The sequence below is a fragment of the Anabas testudineus genome, chromosome 6 (assembly GCF_900324465.2).
Source record: "Anabas testudineus chromosome 6, fAnaTes1.2, whole genome shotgun sequence".
Taxonomy (NCBI): domain Eukaryota; kingdom Metazoa; phylum Chordata; class Actinopteri; order Anabantiformes; family Anabantidae; genus Anabas; species Anabas testudineus.
In genome coordinates, this window is record NC_046615.1 from 19744556 (window position 1) to 19768905 (window position 24350).

General features: G+C 40.2%; 3 protein-coding genes across 4 annotated transcripts; 2 read left to right on the plus strand and 1 right to left on the minus strand.

The window, feature by feature from the left end:
* The first annotated feature begins 736 nt into the window (after positions 1-736).
* LOC113165214 (WD repeat-containing protein 61) lies at positions 737-7473 on the plus strand. Its single transcript, XM_026364579.1, has 11 exons — positions 737-842; positions 1798-1858; positions 1947-1974; positions 2451-2556; positions 3372-3544; positions 4734-4882; positions 5129-5222; positions 5533-5626; positions 5846-5938; positions 6388-6466; positions 7317-7473. Exons 2-11 carry the CDS (start codon positions 1847-1849, stop codon positions 7404-7406), a joined length of 918 nt encoding a protein of 305 aa, XP_026220364.1. The 5' UTR covers positions 737-842; positions 1798-1846; the 3' UTR covers positions 7407-7473.
* Positions 7474-7967: 494 nt separating this feature from the next.
* On the minus strand, positions 7968-12680 carry LOC113166410 (solute carrier family 25 member 44-like). Of its 2 annotated transcripts, none has more exons than XM_026366530.1 (4): positions 12361-12676; positions 10626-11296; positions 10327-10454; positions 7968-9917 (listed from the first exon to the last, which is right to left on the minus strand). In XM_026366530.1, the coding sequence occupies exons 2-4, from the start codon at positions 11257-11259 to the stop codon at positions 9726-9728; spliced, it is 954 nt and encodes a 317-aa protein (XP_026222315.1). In that variant the 5' UTR covers positions 11260-11296; positions 12361-12676; the 3' UTR covers positions 7968-9725. The 2 variants fall into 2 exon arrangements, 1 of the variants encoding a protein (XP_026222315.1); XR_004463384.1 differs by having other exon boundaries at positions 9781-9917; positions 10327-10449; positions 12361-12680.
* A 641-nt stretch (positions 12681-13321) lies between these two features.
* On the plus strand, positions 13322-23922 carry LOC113165713 (iron-responsive element-binding protein 2-like). Its single transcript, XM_026365408.1, has 22 exons — positions 13322-13364; positions 15673-15759; positions 15925-16090; positions 16335-16472; positions 16678-16920; positions 17117-17186; positions 17351-17534; positions 18034-18173; positions 18285-18456; positions 18628-18728; positions 19003-19119; positions 19227-19386; positions 19622-19757; positions 20366-20450; positions 20563-20719; positions 21083-21207; positions 21299-21403; positions 21510-21652; positions 22103-22250; positions 22435-22557; positions 22692-22877; positions 23072-23922. Exons 1-22 carry the CDS (start codon positions 13340-13342, stop codon positions 23183-23185), a joined length of 2925 nt encoding a protein of 974 aa, XP_026221193.1. The 5' UTR covers positions 13322-13339; the 3' UTR covers positions 23186-23922.
* Positions 23923-24350: the final 428 nt, after the last annotated feature.

Here is a 24350-nt window from a genome sequence, read left to right on the forward strand (position 1 = left end):
ACACACTGGCTGTATTTTCTTAACCCTGCTTCCCTTGAAACTTTATCTTGACAATTGGTTTTGAGACCGTGGAGCTCAGACTGCAGCTGAGGCGACTGTCAAAATGTCAGGATATTTTTCTGCTTACTCTTCAGACTTTGCTTTCCTCCCTGCACCGTACTGAGTTCGCTTTCCTTTACAGTGAATGGTTTTATGTCAGTGCAGAAAGCAGTTCTGTGCCATCCTGAGAGTTCATGTAAAGTCAGAGAACATTTCCTGGCCTATTGGATGTATTAAATGAGGTAATAAATGCCTGTGGAGCTGCCATAAGTCTTCACACCCTTAAAATGCAGTTTCCCCCTTTTAAAAGGCAATATCTGAAACAAGCAATAAAACAAGACAATTATTAGGCAAATGTCAGATTGTCAGATTTGAGGCCAATCCTTTAAGGAATTACTATTATTATTTGTGCAGCTTGGGTCTTATCTTGGATTCTTATCTGCATCTAGACCTGGTATTCTGTCACAATCAGTTAAAGTAATGTCCCATATCCATGCTTTAGCTGCACATTAAACATATCAAAATAAAATCTTGCGTACAAGCTCTTTGCATACTTTGTCTCCATCTCATAGATTTCACAGAATAATCATTTTGCACTTCTCGTGCCGATTTGCAAATGCTTTACCGCCACATTCCACTGGTGGCGACAGTGAGCTTCACAGGTTGTTCCCCAACTCCTTTAAATCAAGCGAAGAAGAAGAAGAAGAGCGGAAGTTACGCCAGATGTTGTCATGGCGTCTCACATGTAAACCCCTGAGCTCTGAAAATTTAATAAAGCATCTAATTTGGAATTTGATTTGAAGGTATGTGTTGGTATATTTTATTCTTATTTAAAGAACTGAACTTTATTTTCAGTTCAGTTCGGTACATTGGGCGATAACTAGTTGCAACTGTAGCAAACAGTTGCTACTGGCTGCAGACTGCTAACTTGCTATATCACCGCTGCTAGTCAGAGTTAGCCACAGTTGTGTTTTAACAGGTTCTTAATCTTTATAACATGATGTTTTTAATCGATACTTTATCCCAGAAACTGTGGTAGTTATATAGTTCGAGGTAGCCTCGTTTCTTTCATGGCAGTCAAACCATGTTAGCTAACTCAGTCAAAAGAAGCAGCTTTATCCCACTCAGTTCGCTCTCACAGCTACATTTATTTATCTAAATCTGTTTTATAACAAGTTATGTAAGGTCAAGTTGAATAATACAGATAAAAATAAAAACAGACGCTAATTATGGATCTACAAATAATATAGTATACTAAAATAAAAATAATAAAGTGTAAGCGTAAGAGTAAGTACTTGTTTAAAAAGGTATTCCACAACAAGTAACAGTATAGTTTGTAGCTAATACTAATATTAGTACTACATCATTTATTAACTAAACTAAATTAAACTTTAAAGAATACTGTCAAATAAATTTAGCGGAGTAAAAGTAACAACAGTGGAAACGCTCAAATACTTCTACTACTTGCACTCTGAGTACTCAGAGTTCTGAGTACTGTAGAAAACCAGCTGATGCAGTTGTTGTGGTTTGAGCTTCTTATAGTAGATGATGGGACAAATGTTCTCATCATCTTGGACCTGACTGCTGGTCTCAGCGATTACGTGCTGTATACGTGTGCTAAATATTTGTTAAATATCTTTTCTTGTAATTGTATTTATTTACTCTCGTCTTCTATTATGGAAAACGTTTAATAACAAATAACTAAACCAAATAACTAAACAAATAATCAAACCTTACTTTTATCGTGTGACTTTTCAGGTATAAGTAATTTAACTTTCTGAGCTTTCTGAGTACCAGGACCAAAAAAATGAGCACTCAAGTAAGTGACAAACTGATGTTAACTCATATATTAATTCAACATTCAGTGAATTAAAAAAATTAACTCTAAGCTTGTGTTTTCATTTCAGTACAGCATCCTTTTCAAGCAAGAACATGGTGAGTAATGAACCAAACTCATTATACCAGTACTTCTACTTCACAATTACACTTGTAATAACCTACTTTTTTTTTTTGTCTGGTTCTTCATTACCATGAACTGAATTTTGTTTTCACTCAGCCCCACACAGACTGTACTGGTGTTGTAAAACAAATCACTACGTACACAAAATATGTATTAATCAAGGAACTATATTTAGTAACATTGAAAAGTTTGTTAAAAGCTGTCAGCTGTTGCAGTATACACACATACACATATATATATTTATGTCTCTGCGTTTTATTTCTGATCAGTGTGATGTTTGATAAAATCTACTGGACCTTCAGTTCAAAATTAGTGTTGGGGTACACTTGGTTGGTTTGGGCGTTTTCATGGGATTTGTTGCCAAATAAGGAAAAGATAGAAGATTGCCATACTTGTAAGCACATACGTGACTGTGGTTTAATGTACTGCACATGTGTGTGTTTCCTGTCAGCACATGATGATGCTATCTGGACAGCAGCGTGGGGTAAAAGTGAGGCCGATGGTTCTGAAACCATTGTCACTGGCTCACTCGATGATATGGTAAAAGTCTGGAAATGGTGAGTACTAAGACGGTGACACTAAAGACAATATACTGCTGACCCCCTATTTAAATTATGTTTAAATTAGGAATTTTTGAAATAACACTTAATTTAATTTAATGTTTTTTTGAAAGGGGATAGAAAAATAAGATATAAGATTTTTTGTTTTAAAACAACATGACATAGTTTTTAGTTACAATAGCGAGTGAGCAGTTCATAAGACTCACAGAGCATGACAACATTTTCTTAATTGTAAGGTTTCAGCTCTGTAATTTGACTTTGTGCTTGTTTTCAATTTGCATCAGGAAATCCTGGTTAAAACAGCTTAACTGTTTTCTTATTGACAATTCAGCTTCAGTTTTCATGTGAGGAAGTATCTTGCAATTTACATTGCTACTGCTCAAAACCTTTTGTAAAACCTTACCAATTAAAATGTATTCTAACTATTACTTTTGTATGTGAAATAAATCACAATAATTACACATTACCCTACGAAGACTTATTTAATATTGTTATTCACAATATGTTTTTTAGTACACCAGACTCCAGTTATTGTTGAGAGGTACAATTAGGTACACTAATAAGCACACCTTCCCTAACTACATTATAATAGAGCAAGTGCTCCTCAACATTCTGGTTATTCATTAGGTAATGAAGTCCTACACAGAGCTCTTGAGGAGTATGGTGTGTGTGTTAATTAGCCTGTCAAGATTAACACCAGAGGAACACCTTCAAGAAACATGCCACAGTTTCTCTGAAATCTTTGGAAGCAGACTTCATAAATAAACTCGATTTGACATGACGTGACCAAAGAATCCTTCCCTGTCACGTAGGTCGGATGAGAAGCTGGAGCTGCAGTGGACTTTGGAGGGCCACCAGCTGGGAGTGGTGTCAGTGGACATCAGTCACAACGGGGCGATCGCTGCCTCCAGCTCCCTTGATGCACACATCCGCCTCTGGGACCTGGAGTCTGGAAAGCAGATCAAGTCCATGGATGCTGGACCAGGTAAGACTGGGTCTTAGAGGATCATTGACATGTTTTAATTGATTCATTTGTAGTGTTGTTTGTATGATGAGTAGAGGAATTCTTTCAGTCTTTTAGCTCTGTAATGTCTGACGTCAAAGAGCAAAAATAGAAAATACTAATATTTTCTATTTGATGATTCCAGACTAAGTCAAGAATAAAATAGTTTTGCTCCTCTGTATAGTTGTGGGGTTTTTTTTACTTCTCATATGTATCATTTGTAGTGTAATTTGTTTTATTTTGTAACTTGAAATGTTTAGACTATAAAACATATTTTAATAATTGATTAGTCAGTTAAGACACTTTTAAAACAAAAATTTGGGGATTTTTAGCTTCTTGTATATGTACATTTGATGCGTTTCTTTCTCTTAATGTGGTAATAAGGTGGGTATCTTTAGTTTTTGGAGTGTTGGATGATTCCACTTTGGACTTTATTAAAGTCATTTGTCAATATCTTCTCCCCGTTTACTGATTTGATTGATCTTTTGTTTTGAATATTAGAATCCGAAAGTCTCTGCAGCCCTTTTGTACATATTTAGCTACACTTTTACACGAATGTCACAGGCAGTTACTGGTGCCTGTAAACATAACTCATCTCCAGAACCAGTCCTTCTTTTATTCTTCCTGTCATTCTTTTTTTTTTTTTTTTTTACTGTCTAGCACTTGCTGCAGGAGAAAGGCCACTACAGAGGAAACTGTCTCCCAGTGTGGCATTAACACAGGCTGCAGGGGTTGACAGCTTGTCTGCTCTGCTCTGTGGCACAAGCTTGTTTTCTGTTTCATTCTCACCCTTCAAGAACCATTGTGTATCTTGTACCGAGCTGTTCTTCATGTAAATGCCACGTCTTGTTCCATTAGTGCTACTCCATTTCACTCAGTGCTTGGTCTGGGTCATTGGATAAAAGACCTTTTTTACTGTACTTTGCTATGTTTGGATTCTTCTGAAGTGAAGTCTCTGCTGCCATTGTTTCCTTTTTACTTTTTATGGACTAGAATATCAACTAAGATCGACTCAGCAGAGGAGAATAGAGGTTTGGTGTTTTGATCACAAAGTCAGACAAGCTCACGTTTGCATTTCACATACATTAAAAAAGGAAATTATATTGGAGCCATACTGTCCTGGCTAAGAATACAGTGATGACTCCTATTCTGTCTTTCTGCTGTCCTCTAGTTGATGCATGGACGGTTGCCTTCTCCCCAGACTCTAAATACATCGCCACAGGAAGCCATCTCGGCAAGGTCAACATCTTTGGTGTGGAAAGTGGCAAGAAGGAATTTTCACTGGACACTCGAGGGAAATTCATCCTGAGTATAGCTTACGTAAGGAACTATAAATTGTCATTTTGGTCGTCGGGGTGGCGTCTCCTCCAGCACAGTCTCTTATGGGCTAAGACCTCAGTGCTTTGGCTTTGCAATAACTCATTTGGAACTGTGTTTGTTCTCCCATTGTAATTCTAACCCTTTCTCTCCAGGTTCAGAGGTTGTTTTTAAAGACTTGTATTGTGTATCTACATTTGGAAATCATATTAAATATTATAATAGGTTCTAAACTGCTTTGCTCTTCAGAGTCCTGATGGAAAATATTTGGCCAGCGGAGCTATCGATGGAATCATCAACATCTTTGACATCGCCACAGGAAAGCTACTCCACACACTGGAAGGTAGATGAAGTTATTAGTATATATTATTTATGTAATACATGATGGATCCAGTGCTTTTAAATTTCCCTCGAACATACACTTGCATGTGAGAAATTCTTTAGTTCTGTATTGTTGCTTAAGTCAAATAATGTTGAGAAATGAGTACAACACATTATACGTGTATTGTGCATAAACTGGTCATTGTTTTAGTGTTAAAGATGAAAAATAGCTTCAAGCGTTAGGATCTTTTCACTTCCAAATAACCTCAGCAGGGAAGCGGAGATCAGCCGCACCTCAAGACCCTGTGACTCAATGTCCTCTCTCCCCTCAGGACACGCCATGCCCATTAGATCCCTCACCTTCTCCCCAGACTCCCAGCTTCTGGTCACTGCCTCAGACGACGGCTACATCAAGATATATGACGTGTGAGTTCAGCTCACGGCATGCTATTACTCCTTCACATTGTTTAGATAAGATGTCTGATGAACTTTTATTTATTCTGAACTTTCTGCCAAACATTTCACGTAGACACAAAAAGATAAATATTTGTTAACATATATAGACACAGAACAAAGGAGTGCAACAAGAGGATGCATCAGTGTTTCTATGGTAAATATTTGACAGGAAAAAATGTTGTTTTGCAGGCAACATGCCAACCTGGCCGGTACACTGAGTGGACATGGATCCTGGGTTCTTAATGTTGCCTTCTCCCCAGATGACACCCACTTTGTCTCAAGGTAAGGCAACATTTTTAGCATCAAACTGTCTGAAAACACACCTTGAAGTAGCTGAAACACAGAGGCTCATATAAAGTCTCATACTGTTACAGTGGATTGAATTTCTGATGCTAATACATTGCAACATTACAGTTAAGTTTTTGATGCTGAAGAAACTGAGAGAGAAAAGCTCGACATGTCTGAATCCACAGGTAGCAACTTACTGTGGCTTTGTACTGCTCATATAACACAACAGTGGCAAAACGCCCCTTGTTCACTTAGTGCAAGTGTTTTTTTGTCTGTCTACTTTCCCAAGATTTCATTACTGTCATTCAAAACTTTTGCCAACTGAAGCTGTTTCTCAGGCACAATTTCCAGTTCACGTTGCCAAGACAAACTCAGCAGGTCAGTTTGATGCTAAGATTGACTGTAACACAAGTAAAATGTGTTCTCTGCTCTGCTGCCTTCAGCTCGTCTGACAAGAGTGTGAAGGTTTGGGACGCCAGCTCCAGAGCGTGTATCAACACTTTCTTCGACCATCAGGACCAGGTGACAAAGACGACACTGGATCTGTTCCCTGAATGTGTTTATAATCAAATTCAAAGTGGAATAAAATCCATCCAGCTGTAGGTGCTGATGTGTTCGTGGAAATCAACACGGCTAATATCAGGGATCAGCACCTCACGTAACCCTTCTCTGACGTTACAGCTCAGGCAAAACCAATAATCTCAGCTGTCATTAGATCTCTGGTTGCTGTGGGGCGTTTGATCTGTTCTCTAACCGAGGAGAAGCGCGGCTCCTTAGAGAGGAGATGAAAGGCAGTCGAATCTGCCATATTGTTTTTGTGTCTCATCATTGTGTAACTGAAAAACCAGAAAATCTACAGGGATGGTTTGCAGCCAATTAACAGTTTGAGCTTTGTTCTTCTTTTGCCTTTGGGCGTGGGCTTCAGCTGCTCTGTTTGCAGCTAACATGTGTGATACAAAGGGGCAAGGATATGCTAATTGCTGTAAGATTCAAACTTTCAGCTTTTTGGTTTTCGTGTGGGGGAAAATGTCTCTGGGTTATGTCAATTTAAAATAAAACAATAAGCATTTCTGGTATCCCACAAATCCAGTTCCAGGAATTTAAATGGATGATCCTTTAGTGAATATATGCTAACACATAAGAAAAACATGTACATGCACATTTCCCTTCCTGTGTGTGTCTATGGCTGGATTGGGTGGAATATACATTTATTTTATTATAACCCTACTCACATCGGGGGCATATTTCTCCCTCTGTCTCTTTCCATTATTGTTGTGATGGCGTCTCACATCAATAATCTGAATGTGTTGTTTACTAGTACACACCATTATTAAACTCTGAATCTGAACATTTTTCCTCGTGTTGCCTTCAGGTGTGGAGCGTGAAGTACAACAGCACCGGCTCCAAGATCATCTCAGCTGGAGACGACCGGGCCATCCACATCTACGACTGTCCCATGTGATAGACGTCCAGCTGTTTACGCAAATGCAGCCAAATGAAAACTGGGGAGGGAGGGGTGGGATTCATGCTGTAAATGTCATGGATTATTTTGCACTGACCAACTACGGTCAAATAAAAGGGTTTTTTTTGTACTTTGTTTTTTTGAGTTTGTGGTTATCTATTTAGAAACGTTTGTAGCTTGTTTGATAATCTTTTATTGTTTTCATCAGTTTTATCAGTCACTCCATAATTTGGAGACACGACTTTCAGATCTGATAAATTGCAACAATACTTTAGAGGTTTTAGATTAGTCTGAATGTTGATAGTTGAAAGTATTTACTGCATCTCAAGACAAATCTCATTGGATTCTTAGTTTATTTTCCTGCTGACAAGTAACTTTGTTTAATGTTACGCCAACGTGAGAAATCTTTCTGGTAAAGAAAGGAAAGAAAAATTTCAGAGCAACCTTTCAGTATTAGTATGTGGAAGATGGTGATCTCATGCTCCCCCGAGTGGCCCAGCAGGTTTACCACAGCCATGTAGTACTTTCTATATGTCTATAATATACAAATGATGGTACTAGTTACTATCCACCAGAATTCTTTATTTCTTTGTCAAACGTCAACAAGTTCTCAATGTTGAACACATCAAACTGGACTTTTAACAATACTAAGATATGACACAAACAACAGGTAAATACATGTGTAGCACTTCCTCCTTTCAGACAAATGTCCACTTGTTTTGCTTTTCAGAAACTTGCAGGAGGAAATGTTGAGTCCATCGTTCATATTCCCTTGAGTATTGTCTGCTGTTTGCAAACATGGAAACAGTTTATAAAAGACAGGGCACTAAGTGCCAAACCTGACTGAGTTGTGCTTCCTGGCAGTACTATAAATCTAAATGTATTTGCATTGACATGCTTCTTCAACTGGAAGAGTGTAAATAACATGAACAGTACACAGAAAGGGCTCGGCGATGTGCCACACACTTATTAAGTGACTGGTGAAATCTGAAGGCAACTTTGGAGTTAGGTTTTTGTCGCCCTCTCCCTGTATTCAAACAGCAAAAGTAGTGAAGTATCTGTCCTGTAACCAAATGGTTGCAGATTTGATCCCCAGTCATCACAACAGTGCAAATAATGCACAGAATACAACATGATTATCAACAGCAGAAGTGGCTAGTGAATGAAATACTGGAATCCCACCTCCTGGATGTGGTCTAAGGCCTGTAACATAACATTTACACTTTTCTTCTTCTGTCACCAAGCTCCACTTTGCTTTGTTCAGTCAATTTACACAGATAAGAAGCTGAAGCACCTGCTTGATTGGAACACATCATTATACGTGCACGGCTGGCTCCACATATTGCTGGACACCTAATCACAGGACACCGCACATACATTAAAGACTGTCAAACTAATGTGCACAAATGTGAGACTAATTTCACAAAGACGTCTATAGAGAGATTTAAGTCAATAGAACATCAAACATACTATACAGATAATTTGGGAAATATAGCTACGAAATATCACACATCAATCTTTCTCCACAGTTCAATGACACATTTCACTCTCTGTCTTCATTTAGGCCTAAAGAAAGGTGAGATTCTGAGCACAAAAGCGTCCCTTCACTGGAATGCACTCATAACAAACTCTTTTGTCATGTTTAACTTGCCCACCAGTGCAATGTGGCATTTGTGCCTCCATATTTTGGCACATGGAAGATATATTATACTGACCTCGCTGCAGATGGTCTTAAAGAAAAACCTGCAATTTACAGACTAACTAGACGTAGGGTGCCTGGGTTGAAGATATAAAATAAAGTAAAAACTCTGATTTGCTGCATATATAGAGTTCCTTTCCACACAATTCCTAAAAACACTGACAACCATTCTGTGTTGCTAAAATATACTATACATTATAGGAACAATGACTCACAAAGGGACTTCATTTACCTACTGAACTGTCCAACTTATTTTGCAAAAACAAAAAAGTAAAAACTAATTCCATAATTCTCCATGGGTAAAGTTTTAGTAGTTTGCATTTGGTTTTGGCTAAATGTGATCACATTTCCTCATCTCTTTACATTTCATATCGACAGTTTAGCAAAAAGAAAAAAAAGCCAGAAGAGCTGGACAGACAGAAAATGGCAATGCCTGTGAAATCCCAAGTGTACCTAAAGATAAACGTCACCACTTTCACTCCGTTGCATCATCGTCATCATACCCGCATTAAAAGAACTCAGTCAGAAGGTTTGTGACAGCAGCAACACAGCAGAGACAGATCTGGGTTTTTACTTGAGATGAAGCCTGATTCGAGGCTGCTCAGGCTCCCTGTGGCTTTTTACCAGTGTCTAGACTCTACCAGATCAGCTCGTAGGCTCAGTCTCTTCAGAGTTTCATATCCCACGACAATAAGCACTGACGTTGGTGTGGAAGAAATGATGCGGGCTGACAGCCCCTTGGTCAGTCCCCAGGCGCCCTCCTCTGCCAGCAGCTGTTTGAAAGTCTCGATAACAGACGATCTTCCTTCCACCTACAGCGTACAGGGAAATGTTAAATCACCTTAAAAAAATAAAACTTCCAATCTCATCTTTCAAGGACATATTAGATTTTCTTTTACAGTTTCCAAATCTGCTGAAGTTTGTGTTACAAAACTAAAACTTCGATAATACCTGATAAAATGGACTTGGTGGTCATATTGGTCATAATGTGTTGTAATCAGCATGTAACACCGGGATCATGAGCAGTGTCAATATCCCAGTAAGTGGAGCTACTATATTTATTACTACCGTAATTTCAACCGATGCCATCTGATGAGGGAAAGAAGTGAAGTCCTGCCATAAACTCCAGACTTTCACCTAAGAAAACCTGCCTGAAGGAGCAATGTATAAAAAACAATTCCAACATTCATGTGGTGAGCTTTAGTGGCTTTTAGAGTTTACCTGTACTCTTGCCCGAACAACATCCATGGGGTTGGTGATGGTGGAGGCGGTTGCTGCTGCCATTGGACCTGCCACAGCCTGCAGAATCAGGTGGGGGCACGCACTAGGCGCTAACAAGGACAGCTGCTCTGGGATTGCAAGATAAGAAAACAGCGTAAGGATAATATGTGTCAACTACAGCAAGTTCACATTCTTTTTACAGCTTTAACTTGTTTAGTATAGAGCTACAACTCTATTCACACTCTGAACATAATCATGTAGAAGCAAGTAAAAACACAGCTAACAAAGTGTTGACTTACCTGCATAAAAATGATAAAAAGGCCACCACAGTGCACTGTTCGGGATGTACGTGAGAAGGGTTGCCACGTAGCCCCTGTAAAATCCTCTGAATCCATCTGCTGCAAATATCTGCATAGTAATGTCAAGGGTTTGCCCAAAGGTCAGTCTGCGCTTACTTGCTGCAAGAATCATTTTGGGTTTAGCCTTGAAGCGAGTCAGGTGTTCCCCTTGTCCTTGCATCATCAGGTGCTGGGAAACCACATCTATGGGCACAGTGATGGTCTGCGCCACCAGGGATGCCGCCCCTCCCGCCACCACTGACTTCACTGTGTTACTGGGTGAGTAGTGGGACACATACTTGCGCACCAGTTCATAGGTAGTGATATAAGCCTGTCCTGCGACCAGGGTGAATGTATTGACCATGAATCCACGGTAGAGGCCAAACACACCCTCTGATCGCAAGACCTTGCAAAACGCATCAAATGTGCCAGAGTACAGGCTCTTCCCCTTTTGAACCTGGAGCCGAGTGCGGATGAGGCTAGCCGGGTACACAGTTGCTCTGGTGGTCAAGGTCATAAACACACCCAGAGAGTAAAACTTCCTCTTGTCCAGGTCCTCCCATTCAATAATCTGGATTGCACCTTTCTGCTGCATGGTGCCGGACAGGGCAGCGCCCCCTAAAGCCACATATCTGCAGACACCAAGAGACAAAGTGAAAAAAATGAAAAATATATTCACATTTAATGAACTCCAGCATCTCTCAGCTATCAAAGCTGCTGACACTTAATTAATTTTAGCTATAACAACAGACACAGTAATGACCTAAGGTGTTTTTTTAGATTGAAAACTGATTTGTTTGTATATTAAACAGGTTTCTGAACAATGATCACATGATAAGCTGAAAGTTTGTGAACTGCTGCAGTTTCTATTCTCATTTCTTAGAGTCAGGAAATTGCTGTTGTGCAGTTATTGAAGAAACTGAAACTGTCTTTCTTACCAAGTCAACTGGTTTAAAAGCATTCCTCAAAGTCACTTTGCCACCATTTGATTTTCTTTTTGGTCATGAAATGAGGCTCACGAGATACAAGTAAACATGCATTAACATTTGAAGAAAGGTTCATTTCTATTTCTGTTTACTTGTATTAAGAGAAAATATTTACTTTTTTCACGTAACCTGCACAATATGTACATAAGATTTGCACAAAATACGCAAGGTTCTGTATATTGTATAATATTTAGGGTTAAAATTGGACAGACCTGTTGCAGGTGTAGGTGCAATGATTTTCACAGTGAACACACGGAAGTACAGTGTGCAGAAGCATATGCGACAATAACATGGTTCATGCACGCTACAGGGTAGCTGATATGAGCTAGGTTAATGCTAAAACGTCTAAAATAAAAAGAAAAATCCCAAAACGGACTAGTTTGACCACACAGACCAGGCTAATGACGCTAGAGGGCACAACTTTGTGTGCATGTATTCATAAAGGACGATATGATTATGATAAAGAATCTCGCATAACAGAAAGAACTGGTTCGTTTTGGTCAATTAGAGGTTTCATAACAAAGCCAGGTGTGACGCTAAGTTAATTACTTCATCTACTTTGTTTTGTATGTCTCACAGAAGTTGGAGCAAACGAGGAAACACGTGCAATGTCACTTTGTCTGTGTGTGTGTGTGTGTTAGCTAGCTAACCACCCGAGTGCTACTCTGCTGTGTGGCGGAGATCTACCGTAAAACACGGGTTAAACTCACCGGTCACGGGGTGTTAGACTCCGGGTTCACCCTCCGCTTCGTTACCAAACTCAGCTGCTTTGTTAAAATCATATGGCCTGCTCCGCTAACAGCACAAGGTGGGTCACGTCTTCCGTCCATTAGCTAACTTACTGCTGCAAACAAACGTTGTCAAAGGTGAAAGGTCATGAGCCCCGTTTGTCCCCGGGGCAGTGTATCGTTGTGGCCATTGCAAACTTTTCCAAGGTGTAAAAATCTGGTCTTAAAACAACTTTCCCTCCTGTTTACAGCTGTAACATCGATGTTTATTTTGCTAGCTAACGCTTAGGAACTTCCAGTGATGCATTCAGGGACAGATTCAAACCTAGGAGTTTCCATAACACATACAGCCAATTTACAAACGAATAGTTCAAGTGCTCGTTGTGCTGCGGAGTGGTCAGAATCGTATTTATGTGTCAAGTAGTTAGTTTAAGAAATTCAAAAGTGATCTGCTGGGAGGTTTTAAAAAGTATTAACTATGCAGCAGAGTAACATTGCACATTATATTATAGTTGATAACATTATGCTATTATGTATCATGTAACAGAGGTAACACTAGTACTACTTTAGCATATATTTACATTTTATATAAGGTGGTTTATATAGTTTACAATATATACTATATACTGAATATGATTTATATCACAACAAAACATAATACAAATTGCATTAAAAGCGCAATGATAATTATATGTACCGAGAATAACAGTGAGGTAAAGAGAACAATATTTCTCACTGAACTGTAGTTGGGTATAAATTTAAAATATAATTTGGAAGTACCTACAAATTGTACTTAACACCAGTATTTTTCTGTAAAAGTTTTATTTTTAATGTTTTTATTTTGCTAGTCATTCTGAGAGGGCGTGGCCGCGGGACTCTGTGCTCTGATTGGTCGGCTCGACTCTTGCGTGGGTTGCGTGCTCGCTCTCCAGAACGGGTCGTGTTGATTTCAGAAGTCATCATGGCGCTCACTTCCCCAGTCAAAGGTAAAGACGGGTCTTCTGCTAACATTACCGAGCAAGCTGTCACCGATCAGCATTTCACCCATAAAGACGAACAAGGGTTAAAACATGTTTCCCTTGAGAATGGCTGTCGTTGGATTTTAGTTGGTAGACATGATGTGAACGGGCGTCGAACCGTCAGACATGAAAGCTAATGTTAGCCTTAGCTAGCTCGATAGTGCTTATTGTACAAGTGTTAGTTATCTAACGTGCTGCTGGAAGCCAGAGGTTGATTTGTTCGGTTCACACTGTCACATCTTCACCACACATTTTATGCTTAAATTGTGCATTAATAACTTTGCTTTGTGTTATCTATTCTAGCCAGTAGCACGATAAGTACTCGGGTAGGGAGAAGGTGCTTCACGATAAGGAGCAGTGTTAGCAAGTTGAACCTTAGCTAGCATTGTAGTTGTCTTCCATACCTTGTCATCGGGACACATGCAGAGATGACTTTATGTAAGACTATGTTTCCACGCTGTGTTGTAATAATCACTGTTATAAGTCGCCTAATCTGCTTTTTGTTAAATCTTACAATTGTAGAGTTATAAGAGTGGCTTTTACTGTCACTTATCTGACAGGGATCTCTTAGACCTGTGGACCACGGTCGTAAATGACACTGACTAAGCAAACCTGCACTTGATGTTGTGTCACTGAATGATTTTGGTTGTAATTTTCCTTGCTAATATTTGTCAACTGTTTTCATAAGTCTGAACGTCCGTTTTATTAGTAAAAAACGGGTTTCCATGGTAGATTTCACTAGTGATCAGACTGTGTTTCTCCTGTCATGCGTATTACTATATATTTATTATTTGACCTGCTTTGTGTTAGTTTATGGTATTTAGATTTTGTATACAGCCATGTTACTGCAGACAAAAGCATTTCACTGGCAAAGGAAAATTAAAACAGGACCCCAATATGACAGTGATCTACCAGCGTCTTCTGACTAGAAAGTGACTAAATGTACAGAGAAATCCATACATATTTTTGTTTTGAATGTTCATTTTGATGGATGTAAACATCTTTTTGAATTATAATTCCTTGCACTTCAAGCACTTTAGAGTTCTCATATGAGCATTGGCATTAACTGGTTTCAAACAGGCTTATGTCTGCTTAGGTAATTTGAGCTAAATTATAGTGCTTTGTTTATTTGCTTTATCTTCATCAGCATCGATGATGCCTTTGCTGCACTATTGGACATGTTTAGAGCAAATACTGCAGAAGAAGAAAATACTGTCTATACTGGTTTATTTTCAAATTTGTATGAGTTAGACTGTAAAAGGTCCATGAAATGTGTGCTTACATTTCTTTTACAGATATGTGTGAGGGCCTTGACTTTTATCTCTGCTTTTCCAGGATTGCCTGGTCTTGAGGACGTTCTTTCTTTTTCATTTGCTCAGTAATCCCACATTTATGATTTTAGGAAACTGCAAACTATGAGTGTAATTCAGGCTAAAGAACGTATTTGGGCTAGTCCAGTGTGTTCTATGCAGGTTCAGTTTTATAATGGTCACAAGTGCTGCTTTCAAAGCCAGTAACCTGAGAGCCAACGTTACAGCAACATTTCCTGTTGAGAGACCAGGGAGAAATACCAAGACACAAAAGACCTTTGCCTTAGACTGTATCCATGGGGGCTCAGTACTTGCTGAGTTTAGCATCACATAGAATTTAATCAACATTAAACAACCACAAGTTGAATTTATTACCAACCAGGTCCTTTAGGTCTAAACCTACGAACTGGTTTTTAAACTAAGAAATGTTTACTAACTGTATTTTATGAGACATGTTTTCAGGGCTGCAGCAATCATTTATTTTAAAATGTAGTAAACGGTAACAACATGCTGCATTAACTGACTATGCTCACAGACCAAAGATGGAATTAGACTATAAATATATTTTCATTACACTCTGTTCTGCATTTGTGCGGTGCCCTAAACCTACTCTAAAGATACAATTTTAAGTTTTATACTGTCCAAGAACTTAATTCACAGTACCATCAAGGTTTAGCTGTTCTTGAGATCAACTACACTGCTATTAATAACCACTAATACTATACGGTATGTAATAAGCCAATTCTTTAGATGATGAGCAGAAATGGTACAGAAGAATCTAGGCGTCCTGCCAGTTTCTTAGATCTAGTTTTAATCCTTGTCTTTTTGTGAAAAGTTTTCCACTGGTAAATGTCAATAATGTATTTCTTTGTTCTACTTGTTGCTAAGCTTTTCCAAAGCACAAAAAATATTTGAGTTGCTTTAGTTCTTTGTAAATGACCATTATTTCTGTTTCCCCTCTGCAGAGCACCCATACAGCCATCTGATAGACACACTGGAACATGGTGGACTCAAGTTCTTCAATCCACAGAAGTTTAATGATCCAAGATATGGTGAGTTCAGGAAGGGCACAGAGATTTTATATATGTTTTCCCTCTTCTGACAGCCTTTGTATGCACAAAGAACATTTATAAATCAAAGTAAGTCTCGATTAGTTAAGAATAGTCCACACTTTATTGCCCCTTTATGGTATATTGTTTTTTGTTTGCCCTGTGTAGACAAACTGCCTCTGTCCATCCGTGTCTTGCTGGAGGCAGCTGTTCGTAACTGTGATGGCTTTTACACAAAAGAAGGTGATGTCCAGAGCATCTTGGACTGGCAGCAGCAGCAGAATAAAGCTGAGGTGCCGTTTTCCCCAGCTCGAGTCCTTCTCCAGGACTTCACGTGAGTTTCGCATGATTTATGTCAACACCAGTTGTAAATGCTATGAAACATGTTTACAGTGCAAAATTAAGCTCCAGCCAATCACTGACCCTGACAGAACCTTATATGATTAGTGACACTAGATAAAATGTGGAAACAGTTGGCTGATTTATGGATTGTAGATTGTAAAGTGGCTAATTCACTGCAATCTAATGAGATGAAATGAGCACCATTAATTTTGTCCTCCTATGATTTCTTTTAACAGTGGTATTCCCGCCATGGTGGACCTGGCAGCCATGAGGGACGCTGTGGCCAAACATGGTTTGGACCCCAGCCTGGTTAACCCCAAATGCCCCACAGACCTCATCGTAGATCACTCATTACAGATTGATTATAGCAAATGGTTTGTTTGAAATTATACATATCTTTAATTTTTCTGCCTTCTTTACTGATAAGTTAAAGTAAATTTGTTACATCACTGGACTTGTTTATTATTCCACTGAATGTTAAATTAGTACAAAATATTTATTGTGATGACCTTTAGTCAAACAGATCATTGATTTAATTGAGTAATCTGTATACAAATCTCTTTTATGTTTTGTCCACAGTGCCATACAGAATGCCCCAAACCCTGGTGGAGGGGACGGCCCAAACCAAAGCCACGGTCCCTCTCGTTCCACACCCTCCAGGCCTCCATCCAGAGGAGGCTCACAGTGTGGAGGCCAGCGAGGCTCCTGTAGTAAAGCTGCTTGTAATGACCCTCCATCCTCCTCGGGTCAATCTCCAGCCTCTGTCCAGCAGATAGAGAACACACCTCTCCTCTGCCCTTTCCACCTGAAGCCTGTATCTGAGTGAGTTTTTAATGTCTGGCCTTCAAATCATGGGGAGCAGTGTTGGATGAAAGCAGTTCTGTTCATTTTGCTTGCTCATTATTTGTTTGTTCTTCTAAATCTGTAAAATTGCAGATTGATGTTTTTTTTATACATGTTTTTAAGACATAAGTTTACATTTAGCATGTTTGATGTTGAAATGCTCCTTTTTCTGCAGAACTGAAACATCTGCAAAGAATCAGGAAATGGAACTGATCAGAAACAAAGAGAGACTTCAGTTCTTTAAGGTACAGATGTGCATTTATTACATTCTAATACTTTACTTTTCAAAGTAAACTCTTTTAATAATTTTTTACACTTGGCCCCTCAAACAGAAATGCAAATATTGTGCAGAATTAGAACAGTACAAAATCTATATTTAACTGTTGCCACACTCCTGTCTGCCAAACAGTGGTGTTCAAAAGCCTTTAAGAATGTGAATGTGGTTCCTCCGGACATCGGTGCAGTCCACCAGGTGAATCTGGAGTATCTGTCCAGAGTGGTCCAGATCAGCAATGGTTTCATCTACCCTGACAGCGTGGTGGGAACTGACTCTCACACCACCATGATCAATGGACTGGGCATCCTGGGCTGGGGTAAAGTTCTCACTAGTTGTTTACATATGTTGTCTACCAGGCAAGTTTCGCAAATGTGATTGTTAGTTCCTCTTTGGAGGGGTAAAGACAGGAAATAAAATAGTTTAGATAGGGAAAAACGTATCCTAAAAAGAAGTCAAACCAGCCAGAAACTGTTTGTTACAGAGTGCTGCTTGAAATACTGATCTGAGTTACTGTACTGTTACTGTAGCCTTTCTTACAGCTCAACCAATACTGGCCATTCTCCTCAGACACAAACTTCTGTACACACAAAGATCACATTTATTCCCCATCTTGATAATTAACATGACCATTAACTGAAGTACATTCATGATGTTATGAATCGCACTGCTGCAGCATAATTTGCTAATTGAATAAGAGCACAAATAAGCAGATTTACATGTGTTCCTAATACAGTGATAGGTGATAGTAATTCTACCTGCACTTAAAAATGCTTTCAACTTCATATTTTTTGTGTATGCTGCTTTTCGTCTACTAGGTGTTGGGGGAATCGAGTCAGAAGCTGTGATGCTGGGCCAGCCATTATCTCTGACCCTTCCTCAAGTGGTGGGCTGCAAACTGTTGGGCACCATCAACCCCCTAACCACCTCCATAGACATCGTCCTTGGTATCACAAAGGTAACACTTCCATTCTTTTACCGTAGATGTCATAGTGATGGCACTAAAAGCATTTATCTTGGCCTTGAAGTGTGTAGTAATATGTTGTATTTTGTTTGTTTTTTTTTCCAGCACTTGCGGCAAGCTGGGATCGCTGGAAGGTTTGTAGAGTTTTTTGGACCTGGTGTGTCCCAGCTATCAGCCCCTGACCGAACCACCATTGCCAACATGTGCCCAGAATACAATGCTACTGTCAGCTTTTTCCCTGTCGACCAAGTCACACTCAAGCACTTTAAAAAGACAAGTGAGTGAGACAGACCCTACCTGCTGTTGTTTTTAGGAGCTTTTCTTCACTGCCCTGCACTTTACCAGAGTTAATGAGAATTATTAGTTATTAGTTTTGCAACTGTTGAAGACAGTACAATCAACACATTAAAATCTTCAAAAACATCACCTGTCCTAATTCTCCTTCCAGATTTTACCCAGGAAAAACTTGAAGTCTTGGAGTCTTACTTGAAGGCTGTAAAACTTTTCCGAAGCTATGAAGATCCCTCTGAAGACCCCGAGTATTCTGAGGTAGTTTTTGCATTTGAATCTGAGCTGTACTGCCCAACATGTGTTGTAGTTATATCTTTGATTGTCTGGAATATTTATGTACAGTTAAAAAGTGCAATAAAACGAGGTTGTTTTCTTCTTAATGGGACATTTGTTTGGGTCAAGATTGTAAAAGAGATGGTTCTTCAGGGAAAGTAATGCCTAATCTAAACTAATCATCTGTGGCCCATTTTTAAAAATGTGCAACAAGCTCATTATCAGAGAGAATGAAGTGAAACCACTGATGTTTGTGTAGGTCATTGAGATCAACCTGAGCTCTGTGGTGCCATATGTGAGTGGACCAAAGAGGGCTCAGGACAGAGTGGCAGTCAGCAACATGAAAGAAGACTTTCAGAGTTGTCTCGATGAGAAGGTAACATGTCTACACTTTGTCAAAACAAAGATTTATAAGTATGATTCAGTCAGATAGTTGGGATATAATGAAAAATGGTGATTGTCATCTTTTTGTTCTCCCTGAAGGTGGGATTTAAAGGCTTCAACATCTCCAAGGAGAAGCAGGAGACCCGGGTTCCGTTCCTGCACTGTGGTCAGAAGTACGAGCTGGCCCACGGCTCAGTAGTTATCGCTGCTGTTATCAGCTGCACTAACAACTGCAACCCGTCTGTCATGCTGACTGCAGGTAAAGGACAGAGTCAAAAAAGGACTCGGATCAGATTTCTGCTGAAAATGTTCCAATATCAGTTGATGGTTAAATTATGCTGAACGTGTGTATTGTCGTTCATTGTCAATCATGCAGTAGCTTTTAAACTGTGGTTGTTTTGTTCCCAAGTGGCTTTGATCGTGTAGTTGTAAGTGTGACTAATCGCTGCATATACACCAGGTAACATATCAGTATTTATGGTCTTCTTCTTCAGGTCTAATGGCCAAAAAGGCAGTGGAGGCAGGGCTTGTTGTCAAACCTTACATCCGGACCAGCTTAGCTCCTGGAAGTGGCATGGTCACTCACTACCTCAGTACCAGTGGAGTCCTGCCTTTCTTAAGTCAGCTTGGGTACGCATCTGTCCACAGTACAGTGACAGCACACACAAATACCGCACTAACACTAATTTAAATCGGCAGAAAAAGTGTGTGTGTGTCTGTGTGTGTGTCTGTGTGTGTGTCTGTGTGTGTGTCTGTGTGTGTGTCTGTGTGTGTTGACAAAAGAGATGCCTGATCCAGAACAGCCAGACTGTACCAGAACAGACCAGAAGATAATTAGATCCCATCCAGAATGTGGTCTTTTGAAACAATACACTGCTTGGTCAAAAAAAGCTCCATGTTATAGTCTTATTACAGCTCACATTCACAACAGCATTGTTCAATAAGCATATGCTGTGTCACCACCTCTATTTTTGTCCAGAGCTGCGTTCATTTCTTGGTAACGCTGACGCTGTCATTGATTTGCCACATGAAACATATTAATCTTTGAGTTTGAGTTAGTCAGTTACGTTTGACCTTGTGAAGAGCTGGAGCAGCTCAATCCTGATTTTGAAATTTCATTTTTTTTAAATTTTGTATAGTTTATTAGTAACAGTGCAGATCATGTTGTTGTGTCGTCAACAGCAATAATTGACTTATTCCTTTACAACACAACGCTGTGTTTTTCCTTTACATGACAGGTTTGAGGTGATTGGTTACGGCTGTGCTACCTGTGTAGGTAACACAGCACCGTTAAAAGAAGCCGTCGTAGACGCAATCAAACAGGTGATGATGCCATAAACTTTTTTTAACTTTGGTTTCTTTCGCTTTGGATGTTAAAGTAAAGTGTATCAAACAATCAAATCCTTACAGTACCTTTGTTTTTTTATTTTTTTAGGGAGACCTGGTGACCTGTGGTGTGCTATCTGGAAACAGGCACTTTGAAGGCCGCCTCTGTGACTGTGTGCGTGCCAACTACCTGGCCTCCCCTCCCCTGGTGTTGGCTTATGCTATTGCGGGCACTGTGGGAATCGACTTTGAGAAAGAACCTCTAGGTAAAGACGACATACGTCATACGTCAGTAGTGCTGTTAAGCTGTTTCAGTCAAACCTGAGGTTCATTACAGGATTTTCGGACTTTGGGGGATTATAGTGAGGCAGCCTGTAATGATTCAGTGTCTTGTGCAGACGTGTTAACCAGAGAACAGATAAAAAATGAAGCTGTGTCGGTTAAAGGCAGCTGTCGATCTAAACTACTGCACTGATACTCATTACATCTGATGAGTTTTTTAGCATAACATTTGTACATCTGAATCTATTTTTACTTCTTACAGAACAGAACATGGTGTTACAGATGTTGGTGGAAACACCTGTTTGATTATTTAGACACTAATATTGTGCTTCTTGTTGTTTGAGCAGGTGTGACACCAGAGGGGAAGGAGGTGTATCTATGTGATATCTGGCCGTCCAGGGAGGAGGTCCAACAGACCGAAGAGGACACAATCATCTCCTCCATCTTTAAGGACCTCAGGGGAAGGATGGAGGTGAGGAGGAGAACCTTCATTACTGCTCCTGTGTTCTTTCATGACTGTGTCACTGAAGCTACATCAATGTGTTTTTTCTTCTCTCTTCCAGAAAGGAAACACATTTTGGAACAACATTGAATGTCCAGATTCTGTGCTTTTCCCCTGGGATCACAAGTCCACATATATCCGTTCACCGTGTTTCTTCAGCAAGTTGGTGAGTTTAACAAAGACCTTCTGGTTCCTCATGTTGAACTGCAGTTGTTTCCAGTACAACAACAATAACCAATCAACAACTTCTCCGCTCGTCTTTTCTCTCTCAGAGTAAGGAGGTGCCTCCTCCTCAGTCAATAGAAAATGCTCATGCCTTACTGTTCCTCGGGGACAAAGTGACCACGGACCACATCTCACCAGCAGGCAGCATCGCCAGGGCCAGCGCAGCTGCCAAATACCTGCAGAGCAAACGGTCGGTTTCAGTACTGAGAGAAACTCGTCTATAGAACATAAGTAACACAGCTCAACCATCAATCACAGGTTCTACTTACAGACTGTCTTGTGGAAAATTCATCCTGCAGGCAACAATTACTGAGATTCTGAATATTCTGTGTGACTGTGCAATTTTGTTTAATCATTATATTACCAGTCCTAGCTGCACCCTGCACAAAGTGTTGAACCATACATCACCAAACTCACTTCCTTTTTATGTTTGTAAAGATGCAGCATGGATGAGATGCACACATGTGGGTATCACATTTACCAACAAAACCACTTACAAAGAATGTGCAAGGCAGTTCTGCTTAGCAACAGTGTTGTACTGTGTTCTGTTTTTGTAGTGAAACACAAACATCATGGTGACTGGCAGCGTTGCATTTAGATATATTGCATATGCTAAAAGAGTTTGAATATGTCTCCTCAGCCTGGCACCACGGGAGTTTAACTCGTACGGCGCTCGCAGAGGGAATGATGCAGTCATGACCAGAGGCACGTTTGCCAGCATCAAGCTCCAAAATCGATTCATTGGCAAATCAGGCCCCAAGACTCTGCACATTCCTTCAGGCCAGACAGTGAGTGGAAACCATCTGACTCAGATGTTAGACAGAGGTTCTGTGTAGCTCCTTACATCGCACGATCCTGTACAAAGCTGCTGTTAGCTTGGTTAAACGTGACCTTTGCTTGTTGTTTTCTTGTTTGCCCCGACTTATCGGACCTGCTGCTGATAACCCATCTTCTACCTGTTTGTGTGATCAGCTGGATGTTTTTGAGGCAGCTGAGCGCTATCAGCGAGACGGCATTCCCCTCATCATCCTGGCTGGCAAAGACTACGGCTCTGGAAACTCCAGGGACTGGGTAGCCAAAGGACCATACCTGCTGGTAAACTACAGCACACACACATTACACGTCCCACTGGCCACTTTACAATCACCAGGTTATAGCAGACGATTTATTTAGTCAGTCTGTCCTCTCCCGTTTTGATGACTCTTCACGTGCTTACCGGGGGCCAACAGGGGGTACGCGCGGTCATCGCTGAGAGCTTCGAGAAGCTGCACAAGAACCAGTTGGTGGGAATGGGCATCATGCCACTGGAGTTCCTGCCCGGCCAGAACGCCGACTCACTGGAGCTCAGTGGGAAGGAGAAGTTCACGATCACTCTGCCAGATACTCTGAGTCCGAGGAAACAGCTCACTGTCACGGTAGGGAGCAGCCTGTCGACGACAAGACGTCTTCACACTGTCAGAACCCTGTTTCATTGATTGTAGCTATGTCTCTGTCGTATTTCATATTACAGTAGCACATGTGAGTATTTATAAGTGGAGCACTGTAAATGTGTTTTATTAACAGATTCATGAAGATGCGTTGTCATTTTTCTGTATCTGTCTTTTTACAGACCAGCCAAGGAAAGTCCTTCATCGTCACCGCACTTTTCGACACTGAAATGGATGTTACCTTCTTCCAGCACGGAGGGCTTCTTAGATTCGTTGCTCGAACTTTTCTAAAGTAGGCCTGAGACAGACCACAGCCTGGTCTCAAGCCTATTGAATGTGTACAAGCTTCATGAACCGCCGCTTTCATCATTTCACCAGTTCGTCTTCAACGTGGATGAAAACCGGCCCATTGGAGCAACATAAAGGCTGATTTGTGAGTTGGAGCTGCGTGAACGTTTCTAGACTTCCAAACATCCAGCGTCAGTCTTCAGACTTTAGCTGCTTCTCCATCACTACACATGCCTGTTTCTGCATTTGCAAGCAGCGCCTCTCCTCACACGGCAGCCAAACCAAGCGCAGGACGAAGCGGTGGCATTGACTCAATAAGGATATTGGACCCTAAACAGCTCTGAACATAAAGTCTTTGTCTTTTATCGTTGGAGAGTGAAAGTGCTGAGTACTAAGAGGACATTTCTTTCGTCGTGGAGTTGAGCCAAGAAGAAATGAATCCTGTCTGCTTCTTTTGTCATGGAAGTCAATAAACAATCCTGCCTTGAAAGGCTCAGATGGTGCTAGGTACTCTGGCATGAATACCGGGACCTTCCCAACAACTAAGTGAAGTGAAATATTGTGAATTTTGCAGATTTTATGTCAGTTGCCTATATTTCTAATTAGGTCCAGTCTTATGTAAAGATGTGTCAATATTTCTTTAATCTAACCTTTGGCAAAATTACAGCTGCCTCCTAATATTTGATTTTTACTACGCGGGGGAAACTGTCATTATTTTTCTTTTGCAGTTATTTGTATCACTAAGCCCCCTACATTAATGCAGCTCCTTCTACAACTGACAGTCCTCTGCATCACATTAAAAGTAACTTATAAAAGCTTTTCTGCACGAAGAATCCATTAATACCAGTTCACACACAACTTGATTCTGCAAAAAGTGTACTTCATTCAAACAATTTGAACAAAACGTGTAAGAAGATATCAACATTTATAGGTTTAAGTTTGTCAACTTAACTGGTGCTGAGGTGAAAGAGGGAACGGGATGTTGCTGGCTATTCTTACACTTGTTGTTATTTTTAACTTTGGATTCACACTGCTGCATCACCTGAATAACTTGTACTCATATATCTGTCCTGACCACGCCTAGCAGTGTTCAGCCTTATTAGCATAGATAATTATTTAAAGGGGAACTCCATGCACTGATTTTACACACCAGCGTGTCGTGCTCTGCAGACT